Here is a 24611-nt window from a genome sequence, read left to right on the forward strand (position 1 = left end):
TTCAGAGGGGCCTGCAGGGGCTCTTACTGCATAGCTCCCTGACATGGGGAGTCTGTTTCCTTGCCTGCAGAGTCCACCTTTCTGCTGGCGTCTGCTTGCCCACTGGACAGATTCTGAGGTAGGGTATCAGTGAGATCAAGACCACATAACTACAGTTTCTGCAGTACATTTTTTAAAAATTGGCAATGTCAAACTTTTGATAGAGTACATGTACAAATGTATCCTATGTCCTAGACTCAGAGCATGTGCTGGTAAGACCAACCAGCTCACACTTAGCCATTGTAACAATGGAGTAGACTGAAACTGAAGAAATATTCTGATAATTTTTATAATTCATAAGAAACAAATACTGCTCGTGTCACATCACGTCTCTAATTATGTTTGATCTTTTCCCTTGGCACATATTTGTTCAATGAGATTAGAGAGAGAGAAACCAGGAATAAGCCAAAATTTGAAAAATAATCCCAGGCTTAACAGATACATGGATAATTGAGAACTGATAAAAAAAAGTCTTGCCCATCTTATCGGCTAGGAAACTGATTAACCAGAGTTGCCAACTGTACGCAGATTTACTTCAAAAGTGCCAGTCATCTCCACATCTTACACTCAGATTCTGTCCATAGCCTCTTCTCTAAACCCCAGCGACATTCCAGACTCTCCTGCCTCAAATAATCTGTACATCATTAAATTTCGTCTACACTGTTGTTTTAAGATAAGAACAGATTTCAAAACATGACGTGTTGGAATTGAACAGTGAGGATGACGGAAACCCCGACCTGGCCTCCCCGGGACGCCTGCAGCAGCACCGTGGGCTCAGCGAGCACCTGCGCGTGGGGCGGTGGGGTGTGTGCAGTGCCTGCTCTGCCAGCACGCTTCCGGAAGTGCAAGAACTTCCTCTGAGACCCTGACGTGCTCGTGTGTTCGCTGCGGCTTTTCCCAGAGATGTGAAATGCATCTTCACAGAGTTTTTCATGTAGAGATCGAAATTTCTTATCATATGAGGGATACACCTGTCAGTTTTGCCACAAAAAGATTAATTCCTCTCATATTTTCCATGCTTAATGCATATATGAAGCATTATATTTCATTTTTAACATGTAGCTCAGATACATTAATTTTGCTCTTGAAAATACATGTTTTGGATTGATGATTTTTTTCCTTTAAAAATTTAGCTTTATTGTTAAATTAATAAAGATGTTTTTAATTTTTATACATAATACCCTATAAAAAAGTTTGCTTACCACCAGACTGGGACTTAACAACCATACTAACATTATATATTTCTTAAGAAAGAAAGTCAAACTAAGTACAGGGGATTTGGCAGATGCAGAAGATAGGGATCGAAACCAACGTTTCAGAGCAGCACTATCTTAGGGACATTTAAATGACAATGCTCAGGCCCATTGTCCTGCACGGATGTCAAAATAAATGTATAATTGACAAATTTGCCCCATTTTGGTAGGAAGAATCTTAAATAGTTTGGGAGAATAGTGCCATCTTTGTAGGAGGTGTCAAATATATCATCTTCATTTAACGTTTTCTATGCCAAAAACAAATTAATTCCCGGTGCCCAAATTACTGAGGGGGTCCATACCTGTCAGCGGGGGTGACAGAGACTCACACAGGGACTTCCTAAGGCTGATGCTGGAACACGCAGTTTTGGGAGATACATTCCCTGCAAATAATTAGTCTTAAGAATCCCCCAATAATTTGCATGTATCAACAAACAGAATTCCTTTGATGATGGCAGAGTATTTTATGTTCTTCTAATATTAGAACATGAAGTCAAAGGATTTTATAGGAAAAAATGTACTGCGTTATAGTATGGCAACTATACAGACCTATAAATTGACTCTTTGGTATCCTTGAAAAAAAGCTGACATGAGATTTAAATGATGTGTATTTTTTTCTCTTAGAGCAGTGAAAGACACACCAACAACAAAATCAATAAACCCAAAAACAAAAGCTCTCTTCACAAATTTTGAGCATCATCTACAGCTTTATGTGGGGAAAGATACAGTCTCCATTCTTGAGCGATTCAAAGATTCAAATGGTTCTAAGCTAAATTACAACCCTAAGTGCATATTGGTGAAATGAGATGCTGATCCATTTGCACACTAATGTGCTATTTTTAAGTCATGCATCATAGCATCTTCAAAGAGGCCTGTCATAATTATGATGGATTGGACTGCAGAGTCAGTCCTAGATGCAGTAATTGTTTCACAGATGCTGCCGATGTGACTTGAATTCATAATAAATTACTGACAGAGAGGTGGGAGAAGGAGCAAAATCAAATACCACAGGAAACTGCAATGGCTAAAACCTGCTTTGGTCTTAGGAAGCCTAAATGTTGAAAGGCGAGTATTTTCAATTTAGGTAGACATGCTTCATAAAAGTGGTCCTCTGGCGGGGAGGGTGAAGGCCGACATGCTTGGCGTTTTTAAAGTTCTCAGTCTCTGCCTCAGTCTCGCTTTCTTATAGCTTCTGAAAAATTATTCCGGAGCATTAGCTGAAATCCTAGAGTGACCGTAATATATTATTGCACACAATTCTATTTATATTATATTACCTGGTTATAATTTGACCTTTGGAATTTCCAGAAATATTGGTGGTCTTTCTAGCTGACAGAATTACTCTTTTGGGTTCCTTAGAGGGCCATACTTTATGGAAATATTAGAATAAAAGGATAAACATGAATAATATGACTTAGTAGGATCTAAATTATGATATTTTAAATTGTGATTTAATTAACATCTGTCATTAGGTAAATTAATTCTAAAACTGCCTCTTTAGGCTTTAAAAAAAGGCTGAAGCCGGTTTTAGAATTTGACTGTTATATTTTTTTCATTCTTAAAGTTTGTGACTTTGTTGCTCTTTTGATAAACCTATTAAGAAACCTTATGTTGTACTATTTAATCAAAAACCCTGTGTGTGTATGTGTACAGTAATAAGCTACTTAGTACATTTTGGTTAGCAAAGATAACTGTTACAGTAAAGCATATAAACATATGCCATAACTTCTCCTAGGTTAACAGTCCAATAATTATGTCATTTGTTGAATATTATTAGTTTTTAAAATGTACTGCAAGGAATTTTTTACATAGTCTCCTTTGTACTAGATGACACTGATACATATTTGACTTAGGGCACTAGTTCTTCTGCCTCAGTGATGTTGATGGATATGTTTGATGTACGTCCACTGTCATCCTTTTAAAACTAACTTTAACTTAGTGGGTCATGTAAGGAATGAATTTCGCGAGAGAGGTGGTTCGGGTTGATGGTGTGCAGACCTGACATCTGGAGGTGCTTCTCCCCTCTCCTCTGCTCCTGCGGCACTTGAGCAGTCACTTGCCTTCCTGAATTCACAGTCGAGGCGGAGCAGACTTGTCCGTCTTTGTGTTTGCTCTACCCCGTAGCACTTGCAGTCAGTGGGGATTCAGGTAATGCTTGACTAATGAGCTATGACTATGAACTTCACAAATGAACTAATGCACATTGAGCTCCAACTCTCTCAATGACATTATCAGTGGAGATTTATAAATTGTCCTCAGATATTTTAGAGAAAAATCACAAGCAACCAGTTTTGATTGAAGAGTACTCTAGAAAAGGGGCAAAGAAGGGATCACAATAACTTTGTGGCTACTTCACATTCCATTTACTACATGTAACATTTCCTTTTTAATTCTCGTGCATGCAAAGAAATGATACCTTGATGAAATAACATGCAAAATACCCTTAAACATAATAATTATTATAGGCCCACAAGCATGTAACCAGAATATTTTATTTTTTCATCCTAAGCCTGAAAAAACTCAAATGTTGGCTAAGTTTGACTTAACAAAATAAAACTGAGTCCCTGAATTGTACCTTTTTAAAAATATTATGTGTCAGGAAGTGCTTCTATGAAATTACCAGTCTAGCCCCTTTGAGAATGATTATTTTGTCTCCTAATCTTGAGCAAATTGCTTGGTTTTTACATCTATAAAATGAGAGAATGGAACTAGATATTTTATTATACTATGAATGTTTTATACATTGTTGGTTCATCGTCATCACATATTATCACTTATTTTGAATATGTTATTTTAAAATTTCTTAGCCTTCCAGAAGTTGAAAATACTGTTTAGTAATTCTATGAGCAAGCACTCTTTGTCCAGTGCTGTTCAGGAAATCATCAGGAAAGCTACCAAAATGATGTGGCGTGCATTTGATCTCAGGGAACTTTCACTTTCTTGGCAAAAAAAAAAAAGTCGTATGATCAATATTTTGGTAAGTCTAACAGTAGTGTGCTCAGAACCAGCTCACGGTACTTTGCACGAGTAGACTGTGAAGATTTCAGGAATTTTGTGAACTGGAAGTTGATTAGCTTGATATCAGCCATATCCCATAAGAGCATCACGTAAGAAATATGTTAACACTTGTTATTTCTTAAAAAAAATTTTATTGTTGACACTATTACAGATGGCCCCATCCCCCCAGCCCCACTCCTGCCTTAGCCCATCTCCATCCATCCCCTACGCCCCCTTCCCTCTGGCTGTCACCACACTGCTGTCTGTGTCTGTGGGTTATGTGTGCCTGTTCTTTGGCTACTCCCATCCATTCCCCTCTCCCCACTCCCCTTTGACATCTGTCAGTCTGTTCCATGTGTCCATCCCTCTGTTTCCATTTTGTTTATCAGGTTTTTTTTTTTATTAGATTCCACATATCAATGAGATCATTTGGTATTTGTCTTTTTCTGACTGGCTAATTTCACTAGCATAATAATCTCTAGGTCCATCCATGCTGTCACAAAAGGTAAGAGTTCCTTATTTTTTTACAGCCTCATAGCACTCCACTATGTAAATGTACCACATTTTTTTTTATCTACTCACCTACTGATGGGCACTTGGGCTGTTTCCAGATCTTGGCTGTTGTAAATAACACTGCTATGAGCATAGGGGTGCTTATGTTCTTTGGAACTGGTGTTCCGGATTCTTACAATATATTCCCAGGAGTGGGATTGCTGGGTCAAAGGGCAGTTCTATTTTTAGTTTTTTGAGATAACTCTGTACTGCTTTCCACAGTGGCTGCACCAGTCTGCATTCCCACCAATGATACAAAAGGGTTCTCCTTTCTCCACATTCTCGCCAGCACTTGTTGTTTGTTGATTTATTGATCATAGCAATTCTGACAGGTGTTGATTTATTGATGATAGATATTCTGGCAGGTGTGAGGTGAGATCTCATTGTGGTTTAAATTTACATCTCTCTGATGATTAGTGACATTGAACATTTTTTCATGTCCTCTTTGGAGAAGTGTCTATTCAAGTCCTTTGCCCATTTTTAAATTGGATTTTGCATCTTCCTGGTATTGAGTTGTATAGATTTTGGAAATTAATTCCTTTCCAGATGTATCATTGGTGAATATGTTCTCCCATACAGTGGGTTCCTTTTTCATTTTGTTGAAGGTTTCTTTTGCTGTGAAGAAGCTTTTTAGTTTGATGTAGTCCTGTTTGTTTATTTTTTCCTTTATTTCCCTTGCCCTCAGAGACATACTGGCAAAAACATTGCTATGAGAGACATCTGAGATTTTACTTCCTTTGTTTTCTTCTAGGCTTTTTATGGTTTCATGACTTACATTTAAGTCTTTTATCCATTTTGAGTATATTCTTGTGTATCATGTAAGTTGGTGATCTAGTTTCTTTTTTTGCATGTACCTGTCCAGTTTTTCCAAATCTGTCTTTACTCCATTGTTCATTTTGAAAATGTAACTAACGGCTATACCATGAAATTATATTGACACCATGAAAAACATCCCTGGGAAACAACCAGTCACCCTTCTCAGGTTGGCCAAAGACTCTTCTGCTTAGGCTTTTGCATATCCACTTTGTAACGCTTTTAAGAAAAAACCAGTGCCTTAATTTTGATTAACCAATGTCTTCCTGGGTGAATTATTGTCCCTATTGTAAAATTGAGTATCATTCTAAAATGAAAATTCTTTCTCCTGATTTTTATATGTACATTTTTGGGCATAAATTACATATACAAACCTCGAAGCAACTGAATATTCAGTTGCATAAGGCAGTAGTGTCTGGATTGGTACTATAAATTATATGAAACATTCTCTGGTGTAGAAAAAATAAGGGGTATTTAATATCAATCTCAAAAACATAAATTACAAGAATTCAAATCATTTCTGATACCAGTCACTTTGTAAGAGCAGATGTGAGTGAATAACAACTCTGTATCTTAGCTCTTGGTCTCTGAGAAGCAAAAGCAATGTCGCACAAATGTATCTTTATAGCACAAATCACAACCACTTGAAAAGTAGTTTAAATTTGGAAAAATTTTCTTTTTCCCTAAATTTGTAGAAATAATCTATCAACTATTTCAGTGGATATCTACAAGGATTTTCTTGGAAGATTTTTTTGTCTTATACATAAATCATTGACTTTATGTAAGCTTGAAAAAACTAGGTGTAAATAACACTATAAAAGTTATAGCATTAAAACTTTCTCAATATTTCTACAAGGAACAAAATGAACAGGTCTCATTTCTCTTTTTTATTAAAAATAATGTTTGCCAATGTCAGCATGAACGGATAGGTTATTGAAAGAGTGCTGCGTGAATGGGTCACTGGACCATGTAATATTCTGGGATATATACACATAAACTGTAGTTTAGGACATATTAAAGTCAAACAAAGATTTTTTTTTTCCCTCTAAAAGGACACTTTATTGGTTTAAATTTCCTGAATCAGATTCATAGGTTAATAACAAATATTCCTCGAATAACAAATTATTCTCATCCTATATGGAAAGATATATAATTTTCCTGCCTTCCCTGAAAAAATTAAACATTAAACTTTCCACATCTCATAGTTGTGCTCAGTAAAGGAATTACTGTCACAGACAGAATAGTTCTGATCATTGATGTAAATTAGTGTTTAAACATGGGCATTGCATTTAAAACTCCATATTGAAACAAATTTCATTTTAAGTCACTTTCATTTCTTCTTAAGAGCTGCTGTTATGCCCATAAAAGATCGGCAAACTCCACCTATTGTAACTGTGCCTTTGACACTTTAAAGGTGTCCAAATCCTGTGGGATGGACCGTAAGGGAGTAAAAGTGCTGAAGATGTTTTATATCTAGGAAATCCAGTAGGACGTGATATATTGCATACAGAGCATGCATGTTTTACATAATACATGACATAAATGTACAGGTGTGTACATGTTAAGTACCCGTTGATTGGTATGTTTGTGAATTGATTTTACAGTTGCCAAAGGAAAACTTTTTGCCGTGGTATTTGGTAATCTAATTGATCTAATCTAAGCTTATTTCTATGCTTAATTTTTGATATTGGAAAATCATCTCACATCGAAGCCTACAAATCAATTTTTAGGATTCTAGAACTTAGAATTTTTAAGAGTTATTAATTATTAAGAGTGTTAGTCTAGCTTAGAGATGTCCAATAAATTACAACATAAACCACAGGGTGGAATTTTAAGTTATTCGGTACTCACATTAAAACAAACAAAAAGAAACAAATGAAATTAATTCAATGATATCTAATAATAAATTCAAGAGTATACTGTATTTTAACATGTAATCGTTTTGAAAACTTAGTTATTTTCTTTTCTTTGTTTGCCCTCACTAGGGTCGTTAAATCCCAGTGTGCATTTACACTTACAGCACATCTCAGGGGGGACTGACCACATGCCAAGGGCCCACCCGCCAGTGTGACCGGTAGCCGTGCATATCCCACCCATCTCTTAATATTCATATTTGGAAACAAGGAGTTCTCACAGAAATAAATATATCACTTGGCTCTGATTTCTTTCTTTTATTCCATAGGAATTATGACTTTTTTATTTGTCTTATTTACTTATTAATATACATGCTTAAAAGCTACAGGAACAACAAGCAGTTCAAAGCAGTCTCCCTCCCAGTGCTCCTCTCCCAGTGCAGCCTCCCCAGTCCTTTTCCTGGAGGCAAAGCAGTGTTACCAGCTTGCTGTATGTTTTCCCAGGGCCGACTTTGTATTTATTTTTGTAAATGTACAGGTGTGGCATTCTTATACATACTGTTCTCAGCTTGCTTTAGTTCATTTAATTACTTGGAAATGCTTCTATCTAAAAACATAGATTGTTTCTTTTTGCTATTGAAAAAGATTATGCATACATCATTTAACATATACATGAGCATACTTGTTAGATAAGTCATTAAAGCTAAAGGGTCAAAAAAAGTTTCTCTATTCGAAAACATTTACTCGCAAAAATACAGGCACCCCTGTGTTCATTGCAGCATTATTCATGATGGCCAAGACACGGAGACACGCTAAGTGTCCTCTGACAGGGGACTGGACGGGGAGGATGTGGTCCATACGTACGATGGAACACTACTCAGCCATAAGAAAAGACGAAATGTTGCTATTTGCCACAACATGGATGGACCTTGAGAATATTATGCTAAGCAAAATAAGCTTAGTCAGGAAAAGGGAAGAACCATATGGTTTCACACATGTGTGGGATGTAAAACTGAAACTCATAGACACAGACAACAGTATGGTGGTTACCAGAGGGAAGGGGGTGGTGGGTGAGGGTGGTAAGGGGCCAAACATTTGGTGACGGAAGATGATGTGACTTTGGGTGGTGGGCACACAATGCGATGTGCAGATCATGTACCACACATACATATACATGAAATCTATATGATCCTATTAACCATTCACCCCAGTAAATTTAGTAAAAATAAATAAGTTTTTAAAAGTTTCTTTGAAGTTCTATAGATATTGTTAAATTGCCCTTCCTGATGTTAGTATTAATTTTGACTCCCAGAAACCATGGGCAGGGGAGTATCTATTTCCCTACGTGCTAGCCAACATTATATATTATCAAACTTAGATCTTTGCCAATATGAGAAAAATGGTATCTTGTTGTAGTTTTAATTTGCATTTTTATGAGTGATACTGAATATATTTTTTTAATGTTTAAGAGCTATTTGCATCTCATTTTCTGTAAACTGTCCATTTCCTTTGCTCATTTTTTCTATTGGATGGTTAAGTTTTTCCTTGTCAATTTGTATGAATTTTATATAGTAAGAAAAGTTTTATGTGACTTTTAACTTTGCTTATGGGTTACTTTTTGCACGGATAAATTTTACCGAACTTTCTACTGTTGTCTGTCCTTGAGGTTTGTGCTACAAAGGACTTAGCCAGTCATTAGATTATTTTTTTAATGTCTCTTAGACTACTTTTAATTGGGTGGGGAAGGTGTTTTTCATATTCAAATTTTAAAACCATCTAGAATTCACTTTGGTATAGGACGTAAGTGATAAATTCGATTTTATCATTTTTTCAGAAGACTATTCAGTTGTTTCAGTATCACATTTATTTCAAGTGTTATCAGTACCTGAAACCATATTTCTGTTTGTATCTATTTCTGGACATTCTGTTCAATTCCATTGGTCTTATTAACACTCTCTTACCTATCAGTGTACAAGTACAAGCTGTTTGAAGTATGGTAGCTCTAGTTTAAGTTTCTTTTAAATTGGCTACTGCCCTGTCCGGGCCCCATTATGATTCTTTTTCAGGTTATTCCTGGACAATTTATTTCTTCCCGTGAACTTTAGAGTCACCTTCTTTAATTCCTCAAAACAGTCTGCCAGCATTTTTACTGAGAGTACATTAAATGAAGAGATTAAATTGACAACTATAAAAGACCATATACCTTTCTACTTGTTTTAAACTTATATTCAAATAGGTCTTCTATATTTCTTTTTAAGGGTATTCCAGTGTTTTATATATTTTTTTCACTTCATTTTATTCCAATAAAGTTTCTGACTAGTTGTTGCTTTTATACACCCAGGCTATTGATTTTTTTTTCTTCAGCTATTTTACTGAATTCTCATCACCTCCAACAGTTTTGTAGTTAGTTCTCTTGGTTGCCCAGTGTGCAATTTTATTATCTGCAAATAATGATAACTTCAGTGTTGCTTTCCTATGCTAATATCTTATTTTTTTTCCTCTATGTTGTCTTGGTTGGTAAGCAATGGGTATATTAATAGAGCTTCTTTTACAGCCCAAAGGCAAAGAAGTCTTGTTTTTTTTTTTTTCTATTTATATTCTTAAAATGAATGTAATGGGAAAAACTGTGAGAAAATAAAGCATGTCCATATTATGAATGGGGCGGCATTCACTAATGGGTCATTTGTGATTTTTAGTGCCCATTTCTTTCTGCTTTTTCTATCATTTGGCCTTTGAAGTCTCCATCAGTATTGGTCTCAAAAGTGTTTGAATGAATGAAGGAATGAAGAAGTGATGATAAGATGAGCATATTTATATCAGTGTAGTGAAACTGACTGGATGCTTACTTTATACTAAACACAAACATGAACAGAGTAGAATATTCTTAAGTTTATAGCCCAGAGAGAGAGTAAATAAAGTATAATTGAGTATGATATGTTTAGTGGGAGACCATATGAAAGATATAGAAACAGCACAGAAATGGGAATGATTAATTCTCTTGGAAAATCCAAAGAGGAATCCCAGGGGATGTGACATTTGAGACAGTTTTAGAGGGATGCATAGGGATCACCGGGCAATGCAGGGACTAAGAAGGCATTCTGGGCGGACAAGACAACAGTCATGGAAGTCTGACACAGCTTGATGTGCGTATTTATAAGCTGTTCTTATAGTTGTACTCTAAACTGTGAGAGGAGGTTGGAGGAGAGAACGATAGAAATCTGCACGTGAAAACCACTTATATTAGGATTCTCAATAGAAGTGGATGACCAGGCCCTGGAGAAGAGCACATAGATTCACCTAGAAAGGGCATTTTATAAACTACACTTTTCATCGCTGGCCCATCACTTGGGACATTCACACTAAAGGGAATGTGCCTTATCCTTCGGGTGTGTTTGGGTAAAAGAGTTTTAGAACTACTAATGCAGACAATATAAAGCCAGTAAAGTAGTTAAAGGGGTATGACATCATATTGACATTTTAGAACCTTCCCTTTGATAATAATTTAGGATCCTTGGGGACTGGGGAGAGGACAGGCTGGGCTAAGGGGAAACTTTAAAAAGCTACTGCAATTGATAATGAAGCAAGATAATGTAAATCTCGCTACCAAGTGGCAGTAAAGAAAACTCAAGGTTTATATAGGAAATGGAATTGGCAGCTTAGCAAGTGACTGGCTATTTCAGGTGCTAGAGGACAGAAAGGAGGTAGTCTTTGTCTGTGATTCTTAGCATTTCTGACACAAATAATTATTTGAGAAGGAAGTTAGTGATATTTACCAATGCAATGTGAACCTCCCTCATTAGCTGGTGATTTTGATCATCTTTGTTCTCTATGACCATAAATATTTTACATTTGCTGAGAAGACAAGAATAATCATTTCTTGAGTGGTTACCAGTTGTCATTCTGAAACATGAAGTTGAGTATGACAATTTGCTATGGCTAGGAATTCCAATATTATTAATGACATGGTTATTCTCTAAGATGCATTGTTAGTGTTAGATGTGTATTAATGAACTTCAACTTTTGTTTCCATGCCCTTTAGAATTCACTTGGAGGGCAGCCTTGTGGATGGCCCCGAAGCAAGCCTGATGGAACAGGATAGAACCAACCATGTGGAGGGCAACAGACTAAGTCCATTCCTGACACCATCTTCTTCTCCCATTTGCCAGCCAGAACCTCTGGCTATAAAGCTGCAGAATGGAAGCCCTTTAACAGAGAGACCATATCCAGAAGTAAATGGAGACACCAAGTGGCAGTCTTTCAAAAGTTACTATGGAATACCCCATATGAAAGGACGCCAGAATACCCGTGTGAGTCCGGACTTTATACAAGAAGGCAGAGGGTATTCCAAGTGTTTGCAAAATGGAGGAATAAAGCGCACAGTTAGTGAACCTTCTCTCTCTGGGCTCCATCAGAACAAGAAATTGAAACAAGACCAAAAAGCCAATGGAGAAAGAAAGAACTTCGGGGAAAGCCAAGAAAGAAATCAAGACAAAGGCAGCAGTCAACCAAATGTCTCCGATGTGAATGATAAGAGAGAATCTGTGAGCTCTGTGGCCCCAGAAAATGCAGTTAAAGATTTCACAAGTTTTTCAACACATAACTCTAGTGGGTCTGAAAATCCAGAGCATCAGATTCTGAATGAGCAGGAGGGGAAAAATGCTAACTACCATGACAAGAACATTGTATTACTTCTTGAAAACAAGTCAGTGCTAATGCCTAATGGTGCTACAGTTCCTGCCTCTTCCATGGAAAACACACGTGGTGAACTCCTGGAACAGACACTGTTTCAATATTATCCAGGTTGTGTTTCCATTGCGGTGCAGAAAACCACATCTCACATACATGCCATTAACAGTCAGGCTACTAATGAGTTGTCCTGTGAGATCACTCACCCATTGCATACCTCAGGGCAGATCAACTTGCCGCAGACCTCGAACTCTGAGCTGCCTCCAGAGCCAGCTGCAGTGGTGACTGAGGCCTGTGACACTGATAATGTCAGCAAACCAGCTGCAATGCTAGGTACCTGTTCCTTTCAGAAACCAGAACAACAAAAATCAGCTTTTCAGATAAGCCCATCTCCTGCAGAAAACAGTAACATCCAAGGAACCACAAAGCTAGTATTTGGTGAAGAATTCTGTTCAGGTTCCATCAGCAATTTGCAGGCTCCTGGTGGCAGCTCTGAACGATATTTTAAGCAAAATGAAATGAATGGTGCTTACTTCAAGCAAACCTCAGTGTTCACTAAGGATTCCTTTCCTGCCGCTGTAACACCACCACCGACACAACTGCTTATTTCTCCACCTCCTCCTCTCCCAGAGGTTCCTCAGCTTCCTTCAGAAGGAAAAAGCACTCTGAACGATGGTGTTCTGGAAGAACGCCATCACTACCCCAACCAAAGTAATACAGCTCTTTTAAGGGAAGTGAAAATAGAGGGTCCCCCCAAGGCACCACCACCCCAGGGTCCTAATCCACCTACACATGTGTCCAACCCCACTCTGACACTTCCAGAAAGGCTTCAGAATTGTTGTAGTAACAAGGATGACATACAGACTCCAGGGACAATAACTGTTCCATTGTGTTCTGAGAAAACAAGGCACACATCCGAACATCTCAAGCCTAACCCACCAGTTCTCAGTCGCAGTGGAGTTCTGCAGGACCACTGCCAGCAGTTGACGGGACATAAAGAGCAAGAGAGTCTGAAGGGCCAAGACAGGGAACAAACACAAGACCTTGTGCTCCCAACACAGCCCTACCTGAAACCAGGATGGATTGAATTGAAGACCCCTCACTTTCATCAAGCAGAATCCCATCTAAAATATAACAAAGCATCACTGCGGTCAATTCTTCAGTGTCAGTCCAATTCCTCCAATCAAATGACCTCCAAACAATACACTGGAAGTTCCAACGTGCCTGGGGGGCTCCCAGGGCAAGCTCACATCCAGAAAATGATGCAGCCAGAGCAGAGGCCACAAAGGTACCAAGTTGAGCTGAATCCAGGGCAGTCTCAAGGTACAGTGGACCAGCATCTCCAGTTCCAAAAACCCTCACTCCAGGTGCACTTCTCCAAGACAGACCCTTCATCCAAAACTCACGTGCAGTCACTGTGCACCCCTAGATTTCATTTTCAACAAAGACCAGATTCCCAAACTGAGAAACTCCTGCCCTCGTCATTAAAGCAGCACTTGAATCAACAGGCTTCAGAGACTGAGCCGTTCTCAAATTCACACCTTTTGCAACATAAACCTCATAAGCAGGCAGCACAAACACAAACATCCCAGAATTCACATCTCCCTCAAAACCAGCAGCAGCAGCAAAAATTACACACGAAGAATAAAGAACAAATGCCCCATACTTTTTCTCATCCGCAAGGCAACAATGATCGGCAAAGAGAAGGATCGTTCTTTAGCCACATTAAAGGGGAAGAATGTTTTCATAGTGAAAATCAGTATTCAAAATCTAGTGAGTTTCAGACTCATAGTACCCACATGGGGTTGGAGCACATACAGAACATGAATAGTAGAAACTCCCACTATGGTCAGATCTTGAAATCAAGTGCAAGCAAAGTACAGATGTCTTGTTCAAACAGTACTCATCTAGGTTCACAGAATACAGAACAGACTAGGAATTCTGAACTTTTTGCTGGAAACAGGACCCCAAACTTGCATCACATGCAATTTTTTCCAAATAATGTGACCGCAAAGCAAGATGCTCTTCATAGGTGCTTTCAAGAACAGGAACAGAAGCCTCAACAAGCTTCAGTTCTACAGGGATACAGAAGCAAAAACCAAGACATGATTGGTCAACAAGCTGCACAACTTGCCCAGCAAAGGTGCCTGACGCACAACCAAGCGAATGCTTTCCCGGTGCCTGGCCAAGGAGGAAGTCACATTCAGACCCCTCCCCAGAAGGACATTCAAAAGCACGCTGCTCTAAGGTGGCACCTCTTACAGAGACAAGAACAGCAGCAAGCCCAACAATCCCAAACTGAGTCTTGCCATAATCAGGCACACAGGCCAATTAAGGTTGAACCAGGATCCAGGCCTCATGCCTGTATGCACCCCAAGTCAGCACAGTCAGAAAACAAAACATGGAAGAAGATCAGTAAACAGGAGATCCCACCTCCGACCTGCAACAATGTGCAGCAAAGGAGCATTCTTGAGACCATGGAGCAACATCTGAAGCAGTTTCAGGTCAAATCATTATTTGACCATAAGGCTCTTACTCTCAAATCACAGAAGCAAGTAAAAGTTGAAATGTCAGGGCCAGTCACGGTCTTATCTAGACAGACCACTGCTGCAGACCTCGATAGCCACACCCCAGCTGCAGAGCAGCGGGCAACCCCTTCTTCGGAAAAGACCCCAACCAAAAGAACAGCTGGTTCTGTTCTCAATAATTTTTTAGAGTCACCTTCCAAATTACTAGATACTCCTATAAAAAATTTATTGGATACACCTGTCAAGACTCAATATGATTTCCCATCATGCAGATGTGTAGGTAAGTGCCAAAAATGTCCTGAGACACCTGGTGTTTATCCAGAATTAGCTAATTTATCTTTAGAGATGGGATTTTTTTTTTCAGTCTGGCAATTTGTAAAGGCTCATAAAAATCTGAAGCTTACATTTCTTGAAATTGCAAAAGCTTGTGCTGTGCAAGAGAGAACTTCACTTACATTCAGTTTTTCCAACATTTTAAAACAATTGTGCATGCTCATTTTTCTTTGTATTCAAACCCTTTAAAATTTAAAGGTATCTGTTTTATATTAATCAACTTTTAACTCTATATATCACCTTCTGGAGAGACAGCCAGGCAGTAAAAACATGTATTAAAATGAGAGAAATAACTGCCATATGCAAACTAATGTAGAAGCTTTTAATAGTTTTTAATTCAAGGTTGAATTTATTAATAGTTTTACAAGGTTAATTTCTACATAAGGGATAAATTATCTTTAGTCTTTGTGAGTTGGGAGAAATTGTAGTGCTGAAGTTCTGAATATTCATGAAGTTGCCCTTTCTCCATTTATACACTTGAAATATTGTGTGATTTATATTCATTTTGATTCTATTTTCTCTTTAAAGTTTTATCTTTTGACAGAAAATATGTAATTTTTTGAAACAAACACATTTTTGTTAAAATTCAAGGTATGTGACAAGTGTGTTAGGGTAGAGAAACATTTTGCTGATGAATGCAGATTTTATACATATACACGTGGAAATCTTAATTATAGCTACTCAGCTTAGATCCACTAGAAGGCATTTGAAAAAACAAATGTAAAGCTAATGTGGCTAATGCTCCACGCACCCCATGTTATTCCTCTTACAACGGGACACCCCTCGTTTTATAGATGAATGCAGGGAGGATGCCTACTGGCCCTTTGTTTGTGGTATTAGGTTGTTGCCTCACTGGGCTAGAGCTCCGCACGTCATAGATACTATTAGGTAAGTTATAATCGCCTTCACTCCCTTCTCTCATCACTCTAACCCTTCCCCCCTTTTCATCTTTTCAGAGTTTGCAGGAACCTCTTCCTTTTACCTGACCCTTTCTCCAGTATACTTTCTCTTCATCAGTTGTTCTAAAGTACATACAAATATGGGTCTGGATTTAATGTTCTTATTTTCAAAAAGAATAATTAAATGTTGTAAGGAGACGAGGAGAAAAAGGTATCTTGACAATAAACTGAACAAGCTCCTGGGGGTGGGAGAAGGCAGGAAATTTCATTTTTAATCTTCTAACATTCAGGTAGCAGGCAGCATTTTAGTTAGCTGTAAAAATTTGTTTTAGTTTAAAAAATTGATTGTAGCTGATATTACATATAATATACTATAATTCCCACACTGTTTTCTTTGTTTAGTTCCACATGTTTGGTATAAAATAATTTCTTATCCCATATCTGAAATGTAATTTAACATATTTTTATCCAACAGCCAACATGTACCTATACTTAATTATTTTGCACATTTTCTAATAGATTATTCCATCAATTTACTCATCCGAAAGAAAAAAATGTGTAAAGTCACATTTAGGGCCCTTAATGTGCAGTTGGGGGATAAGTTTTGTGGATGTAGCCTTTATATTTAGTATAATTGAGGTCTAAAATAATAATCTTCTATTATCTCAACAGAGCAAATTATTGAAAAAGATGAAGGTCCTTTTTATACCCATCTAGGAGCAGGTCCTAATGTGGCAGCTATTAGAGAAATCATGGAAGAAAGGTAATTAACACAAAGGCACAGGGCAGATTAACGTTTATCCTTTTGTATATGTCAGAATTTTTCCAGCTTTCACATAAAAAGCAGTAAACAATTGTAAATTGAGTGATTATTAGTAGCCTTAGCTATTCCAGGGTTGCCAACACAACACGCTGTGCTATTCACCAGAGAGTCACAATATTTGACAGGACTAACAGTCTGTAAGCTGGCACAGGCTGCCCACTTCACATGGGTGCCAGAAAACCCCGGCATGAGCAAGGCCCAGCCAGCCTGCCTGCCAGGAGCAAGGGTGCTGGCACGGGTTGCAGAGGGAGGCCCACTCTGGCTCTCCCATTGGTGATAAAGTGTCAAAGAGAACAAGGGGGAGGTGTGGTGTGAGATAGGAACCGTTGAGTTCAATTCACCTAGAGTTGTAACGATGCAGTTATCTCTGAGGAAGCTGTCCCTTAGTGTGAGCAAAGGGCATGTGTGGTATAGACTGAGTAGAAATAGAGACATTCTATTTATAGTTGCATTTTCTTTTTACTGTCAGTCACAGGTATGCAAGTATTTACCTGAATCTACACAGTTACTCCTGCATGTAGAAGACTCTTAAGAGCGAGATACTCAATGCAGAGAGACTTCCAAATAGGAATCCGCAGCTCTTGAGCTGTTACTATGCTAGGGTGTCTTTTCTTTAAGAGGTAGGAGACATTCTGGGCAGCAAAGATATATTCCACATCATTCTTGCCCCATTTCCAGATGATTTATTTCTAAATTAGTGTGTAGAAATTCACTAAATAATCATTTAGTACTTTTTTTTATTAACAAGTAGTAAGTAGTACCTTGATCATAAGGGAGAATATAGCCTATTTCAGAATTGCTGGATACTAGATATTTGCCAACTTCCTTTTCAAAAATGTGAGAGATTCTTTGAGAAAAAGTTTTAACTAAAATCTATTATGATTCCCTAAATTTTAAAATAGCTAAATTTAGTAAAGAGCGAAAACCAAATAGTACATTTCTTAGAAGACTGAATTTAGCAAACTTAAAAAAGTCTTATGTTTTGTGGAATTATGTGTAAAACTAAGCTCTCCCATTATTTTCACCCAACATATAATTTCAAAATAGTTCATTACAATTACCTGTGTATTTTGATACTGAAGAAAACCAAGGCTTAAAATCTGTTATCCAGTTTGCTTGGCCTAGACCTGTTTCTTTTTTTTAATAAAGTAAACCATTTATTTCTCAGGATGTGGTAATAGAATAAGATTATGCTCAAATGTTCAATATTTTGGATGCCTCTTAGATTCATTTGCTAATTTTATGTGTGTGTGTTTCTGTGGATTTCTTTAAGGTTTGGACAGAAGGGTAAAGCTATTAGGATTGAAAGAGTCATCTATACTGGTAAAGAAGGCAAAAGTTCTCAGGGATGTCCTATTGCCAAATGGGTAAGTGTGACTTGACGAGGCTTTTGGTCTTCAGTCTTAGCATTTTGATTCATTAATCTAATCCTGAGAATTGAGCTACCCAGGTTAGAGTCACCTAAGACAGTTAAAGGGAATATTGCTTATATTTATTTTATCATGTATTATCTCTATAATTATGTATTAACCATATTTAACTGAAAGAATTGAATGGTGAGGAGGAGGTCCATTCAAGTACCTGCTACAAATATAATTGTTCCTTTAAATACATACCCTCAGTTAACCTTTATATTGTCATTTATGAAAACCTTGAAGTTCATGAAAAAGATCTGCATGTCTTCCCTTTGGCTCTGGCTTAGCCATTCCAGGGTTGCCAACACAACATGGTGTGCTATTCACCAATAGTTTGCTGAACATTGAGCCGTTCTGACCCCAGGGTAAACCCTCACTTTGTACACGGGCAGCAAAAACAAGTTGCAGGCGGGGGAAATGTTGCCCTAGCTGTGTCCCAGACGTGAGAAAATATGCATACATAAATTAATGCTGACATCTGCCGCAAGTGACCCTTGTTTTGTTTGGGTTGGGGTGTGGTGTTGGGGTGGAATGGTGACCCGCACAGGTGGTGCGCAGAAGCTGCAGCGAGGAGAAGCTACTGTGCTTGGTGCGGGAGCGAGCCGGACACACCTGCGAGGCCGCGGTGATTGTGATTCTCATCCTGGTGTGGGAAGGGATCCCCCTGTCTCTGGCTGACCAACTCTACTCGGAGCTCACCGAGACGCTGAGGAAGTACGGGGCGCTCACCAACCGACGGTGTGCCCTGAACGAAGAGTAAGTGAGGCCCAGGCCTGTCCTCTCTTTCCACGGATAGGAAAGCCTGATCTTTGGTTGGAGGGAAGAGCATTGAACGTACATTTTTGCATTTATAAAACGGGGATCATAATGCTGCTTCACGGTCATGCAGTAGGAGGTTGTGTGTGCTAACGTGGACAGCTTGAGATGATTTCATTAACGTTTTGTACCTTCAGACGACATAGCCATTAGTTAGGACAGACTTGCCTAAGTGTCTGTTATCCACATGAATTCAGTCAGACCCTAAACTTGAAAATACTGTCTGTCCACTTTCTACAAATTACAGCTCTTTTGTGTGCTTGGTCATCACACTAGTTAAGTATTGACTCCCCTACTAAGTGGCGGAATTTGAAACAGAAAGTAAGGTTGGTGAGAAATTTTAGGATGCCCGGGTCAAGAACCTTAATTGTATACGTGGCAAACAAAATAGAAGGCCTGGAGAAGTTGTAGAGAAACAAGTTTTGACTTCCATTTAATTTAGTTCATTATTTCCACAAAGTAATCAAAATTGCTCCCATTTTTACTGTGACTAAATAATCAAGAATTTAGTGGCTATGGATATGCATTTTTTCAGGAATATGTTTTTGGAATAGAAGAGCAGGGTTTTGTAGTTAAATATATTGCATCCAAGTATTAGTATGTTACTGTTTGTTGTTTGTTTTTAACCTCTCCACTTGGAGGAAGTTTAAATCTTCACTTGGAGAAAGTTCCATTTTGTATTATTCCCCTACTGTGCTATTTATTCCTGTATTAACATTCAACAATTACGGGATAATTCGCTGAAATATAACAGTACTTATTTTTACTCACACTTGGTTCTAAAATCATTTTGTACTTCTTTCTTTGGTCTCCTTTCTTCTGTATCCGCCAAACTGCACAGTAGTTTCCCGAGCCCATGGAGACGCCGCGCTGCTCCCTGCGGCATCGCGCTGCTGGCCAGATCGGTTCTTCCGCTGTTGCTCTAACTGGTGGCGTGTTACTAACTCCATTTTTGTAAAATAGGATCTCTCTGTGGGTCACGAAGGACTGCAAATCAACTATAAATAATCTGTTTCGTCAAGTTACTTTTTCTACACGAAATTGTTACGTGGCTTTCTATAGTAGTTATAATCCAAACACATCATGGTGGGTCCCTCGCTGCCAGGCTTTCATTTTAGGAAGGATAAGGAGGGAAGTAGAAGTTGCGGATTCCTAACACGACTCAGGCTTGTGACCAACTGCTCTAGGTGTAAAATACTCATCAGCTTCCCCGCGCCGTCCTCGTTTCTCATTTGAAAATGTACTTAGGCGCCTTGAATCAAAAAGAAAACGAAAGCTGAGGCATCTTGAGCTAATGGTTGGTGATAGTATTTTTCTCAGGAATTCAATGACACTGCCTTGTATTTTTAAAGCAGACTCTTCCTCTTAGATGTGAGAGCTTAGACTTCTAAAGCACTGAAGAACTTATGAAAAATGACAGTTGTTGTATTTAAATTTCTTAAAGTTTTATGCAAACTACATTTCATATTCTTTGTAATTGACTTAATTTTCATTAATATGTTATCTCTGGAATTTTTCCTCTTAAGGCTTTTCTTTAATTCCTATCAGTGCCATTGCCTGGAATGGAATCTGACACATAGAAGGAAATTCTGTGGAAGATCTCTCCTAAAGTGTGTTATTTTGCATTTGGAAAGCAGAATGATAATTGAGCCAGGGTCTAAAAAAATTATAATTAAAAGATGTACTTCAAATATTAAGACTTTTGAAAGGCCAGTCTGTCACCTTTGCTTATCGCTGTCCAGAATTGCAAGGTGAATATGTGTAATTACTAGATGAAATTTTAATTCTGGGCTAATTCTCCAAACAGCTATTCTTCAAAAAATGTACCTGAGAAGCATGGTTAAAATAGACACCTAACCAGTGGCAACAGAGATTACTCGATAGACTTCTGAAGTTCCTTCTACCCCATAAAATACATTTTGTGTCTGACAGAAGTTAAAATTATGGCTTTTTGCCAAGAATATAAGATAATATCAGACTGGAGCTGCTGACTCAGTTTCATGTTCAAGGCCGTGTGAGAGCATCACTGAGTTCTCAAATTCCCCGTGCCCACACGCGCCAGAACTGCCCACGGTGAGTCCAGGAGAGAATCTGAGAGCAGCTTTCAGTGGGACGGTCAGAACGGATTTTAACATTTCCTCTGAGCCAAACCAGCTGTTTCTCCTTTAAAGATTTCCCTTTGAGAGTTCCATTTTATGACTAAGCCTAACCAATAATTTTTTGGCAAGTTAAGCATTGTGGGAGTGTATCTTTCATTATAAGAAAGTCAGAGCCAGAAATGCCTTCTGCCATTCTGGGTGATGTTAAACTTTTAAAGAAGCTTTATTTTATAGAAGTGTTCAAATGTTCATTAAATGGAGGTGTGTAGTATAACAAATCTCTGTGGGCCTATCACTTAGCTTCAGTGTTTATCAACATTTGATCGATACTGTTGCATATATTTCCTCCCACCCCCACTAGCACTTTTTTTTTTTAAAGGCTATTAGAATTTTTTTAAAGGCTGTATTTATTTATTTTTAGAGAGTGGAAGGGAGGGAGAAAGAGAGGGAGAGAAACATCAATGTGTGGTTGCCTCTCACGCAGCCCCTACTGGGCATGTGGCCCACCACCCAGGCAAGTGCCTTGACTGGGAATCGAACTGGTGACCTTTGGTTTGCAGGCCAGCACTCAATCCACTGAGCCACACCAGACAGTGCTATGTATAAGTTTTTTTATGAACACATATTTTCAGTTCCCATGAGCATAGACTTAAGAGTGACATTGTTGGTCATATGGTAATTACAATGTTTAACTTTTGAGGGAATAAAAAACTGTTCTCCAAAGCAGCTGCACCATTTTGTATTCCAGCCAGCAACATATGGAGGTTCCAATGTCTCCACATCCTCACCAAACCAGTTATTGTCTGCCTTTTTTTACTACAGCCCTCCCAGTGGGTATGAAGTGTATCGAGGATTGGATGCTCGTTTCCTCATGACTAATCATGTCAGGCATTATCTCATGTGCTTTTAGCCATTCCTACATCTTTTTTTTTTTTTTTTGAGAAATGCCTACTTAAATCTTTGCTCATTTTTAAATTGTTTTTTGAGTTGTAAGAGTTATATATTCTGGATACTAGAACTTTATCAGATACATGGTTTACAGACATTTTCTCTTATTCTGTAGGTTGAAGTACAAAGGCTTTTAATGTTCATTACATCAAGTTCATCTATTTCTTAATTATTTTTTTGTACTTTTAGTGTCACATCTGAGAAACTATTGCCTAATCTAAGGTCTTGAAGATTTACATCAATGTTTTCTTCTAAGTATTATAGTTTTAGTTCTTATATTTAAGTCTTTGATCACTGTTGAGTTAATTTTATGTTATTATGTAAGTGTCCAAACTCATTCTTTTGCATATGGCTATCCAGCTGTCTCAGTACTCCTTTTTCTTTTTCTTTTAGTAGATGCTCTTTATCAGGTGGAAGAAGTATCTTTTTGTTCCTAGTTTGTTGAGTATTTTTATCATTAATGGGTGTTAGACTTTCTCAAGTGTTTTTTCTGTATCTAATAAGATAATCATGTTCTTATTCTTTATTTTATTAAAGTGGTACAATATATTGATTTTTGTGCAGTGGAAAAACATTGCATTCGTGGGATAATGTATAATGTTTTATATGTTGCTGGATTCTGTTTGCTAGTATTTTATTGAGGATTGTTACATCTCTCTTGATAAGGATACTGGTCCATATTTTCTTGTGACAGCTTTTAATGTCGGTGTCGCCGGAATGCTGGCTCCATAGAGCACATTGAGAATTGTTCCCTCTTTAATTTTTTGGGAGAATTTGTAAAGGACTGAGACTATTTCTTTAACTGTTTGATTACTAATTCAATTTTTCATTTGTTGTAAGTCTATTCAGTGTACCTATTTCTTCTTGAGTCATTTCAGTACTTTATGACTTTGTAGGACTTTGTCCATTTCATGTAGGTTATCTAATTTGTTGATATATTATTGGTATAGTGTTCACTTATAGTGCTTTTAATAAGATCAGTAATAATGTCCTTTTTCACTCTTAATTTTAATTATTTGGTCTTCTTTCTTTTTCATTGGTCATTCTAGCTAGTTTTGTCAGTTTTGTTGATTTTTTCAAAACACTTGTGATTTCTTTGATTTTTCCCTATAGCTTATTCTCTATTTTGTTAATTTCTACTCAAATTTTCAGTAATTTCGTCATTCTGCTTGCTTTGGATTTAGTTTGCTCTTCTGTGTCTATTTTTTTAATATAGAAGATTAGTTTATAAATTTGAGAATTTTTTTATTTTTTACCATAGGCATTTTAAACTATAAATTTCCCTTAAGCCTGCTTTAGCTGCATCACACAAAGTTTTGGTACACTGACTTTATAGTTTCATTTCTTACTAAGTATTTTCTAACTTACCTTATTGTTTTATCTTTGACTCACTGATTACTTAGGAGCATATTGTTTTACTTCTACATATTTATTAATTACCCAACTCCGCTTCTTATGCATTCATAATTTCATTCCATTGATAACAGAGAATATATTTTGTATTACTTTGATTGTTTCAAATTAATGAGACTTGTCTTGCAGTCTGACATAGTCTACTCTGGAGAGTGTTTCATGAGCACTTGAGAACAAGGTGTACTCTGCTGTTCGCTGCCGTGCTCTCTAGAGTAGGTGTCTGCTGCCTTTAGGTGATTTACAGTGTTTTTTCGCCTCTTCAGTTTCTCCTTGATTTTCTGTGTAGTTGTTCTATCCATTATTAAAAGTGGAGTATTCAATTATCTATTTTATCCCTTAATTCTGTTATTTTTTACTTCATGTATTTTGGTGCTCTCTTCTTAGGTTTATATGTGTTTTACATCTACTTAATGAATTGTCCCCTTTATTATTATTATAGAATGTACTTCTTTGTTATACTTATTAATTACTTAGGCAAAAATATTGTCTGAAATTCTATTTTGATGTTAGTGCAGCCATTTCATTTAGCTTTTGATCACTATTTGCATAATATCTTTTTTCATCCTTCTATTTTCAACCTATTTGCCTCTTTGAAACTAAAAGCATGTCTTTTGTAGGCAACATATAATTGGATTGTGCTTTTTTGAATTTAATCTTTATCTTACTGGTCTTTTCCGTTACCATTTAACCCCCTTATACACCCCTCATCCCAGCAATCACCACACTGTTGTCCATGTCCATGAGTCCTTTTTCCTTTTGCTCAATCCCTCCACCCCTAATTGCCTCCCCACCCCCCACTAGCTGTCATCTGTTCTCCATCTATGAGTCTGTCTCTGTTTTGCTTGTTAGTTCAGTTTGTTCAGTAGATTCCACATATTAATGCAATCATATGATATTTGTCTTTCTCTAACTGGTTTATTTCACTTAGCATAATGTCCTCCATGCCCATCCATACTGTTGCAAAGGGTAAAATTTTCTTCTTTTTTATGGCCAAGTAGAACTCCATTGTGTAAAATGTCCTGTAGTTGTTTTATCCACTCATCTACTGATGGACACTTGGGCTGCTTCCATATCTTGGCAATTGTAAGTAACATTGCAGTGAACATAGGGGTGTTTATGTTCCTTCCAATTAGTGTTTTAGGTT

General features: G+C 37.6%; 2 protein-coding genes across 7 annotated transcripts in view; one reads left to right on the forward strand and one right to left on the reverse strand.

The window, feature by feature from the left end:
- Positions 1-8365, reverse strand: part of LOC123478117 (uncharacterized) — a 69000-nt gene extending 60635 nt beyond the window's left edge. Inside the window, exons 1-2 of the mRNA XM_071221346.1 lie at positions 8252-8365; positions 777-1010 (exon numbers count right to left, since the gene is read on the reverse strand). Of these exons, the coding sequence (XP_071077447.1) occupies positions 777-1010; positions 8252-8365 (348 nt within the window). The remainder of the gene's footprint in view (positions 1-776; positions 1011-8251) is intronic.
- Positions 1-24611, forward strand: part of TET2 (tet methylcytosine dioxygenase 2) — a 115845-nt gene that overhangs the window by 61502 nt on the left and 29732 nt on the right. For 4 of the 6 annotated variants that reach the window (XR_006653244.2, XM_053922061.2, XM_024574945.4 and 1 more), the window contains 4 exons: positions 11547-15001; positions 16626-16716; positions 18050-18143; positions 18739-18947. Coding sequence is in view for 4 of the 6 variants with exons in the window: in XM_053922061.2 (XP_053778036.1) it covers positions 11593-15001; positions 16626-16716; positions 18050-18143; positions 18739-18947 (3803 nt within the window). In the remaining 2 variants the exon portion in view is untranslated. The other 2 variants (XR_011651134.1, XM_045183649.2) reach the window with 2 other exon arrangements.

Source organism: Desmodus rotundus, chromosome 4 (assembly GCF_022682495.2).
Source record: "Desmodus rotundus isolate HL8 chromosome 4, HLdesRot8A.1, whole genome shotgun sequence".
NCBI lineage: Eukaryota > Metazoa > Chordata > Mammalia > Chiroptera > Phyllostomidae > Desmodus > Desmodus rotundus.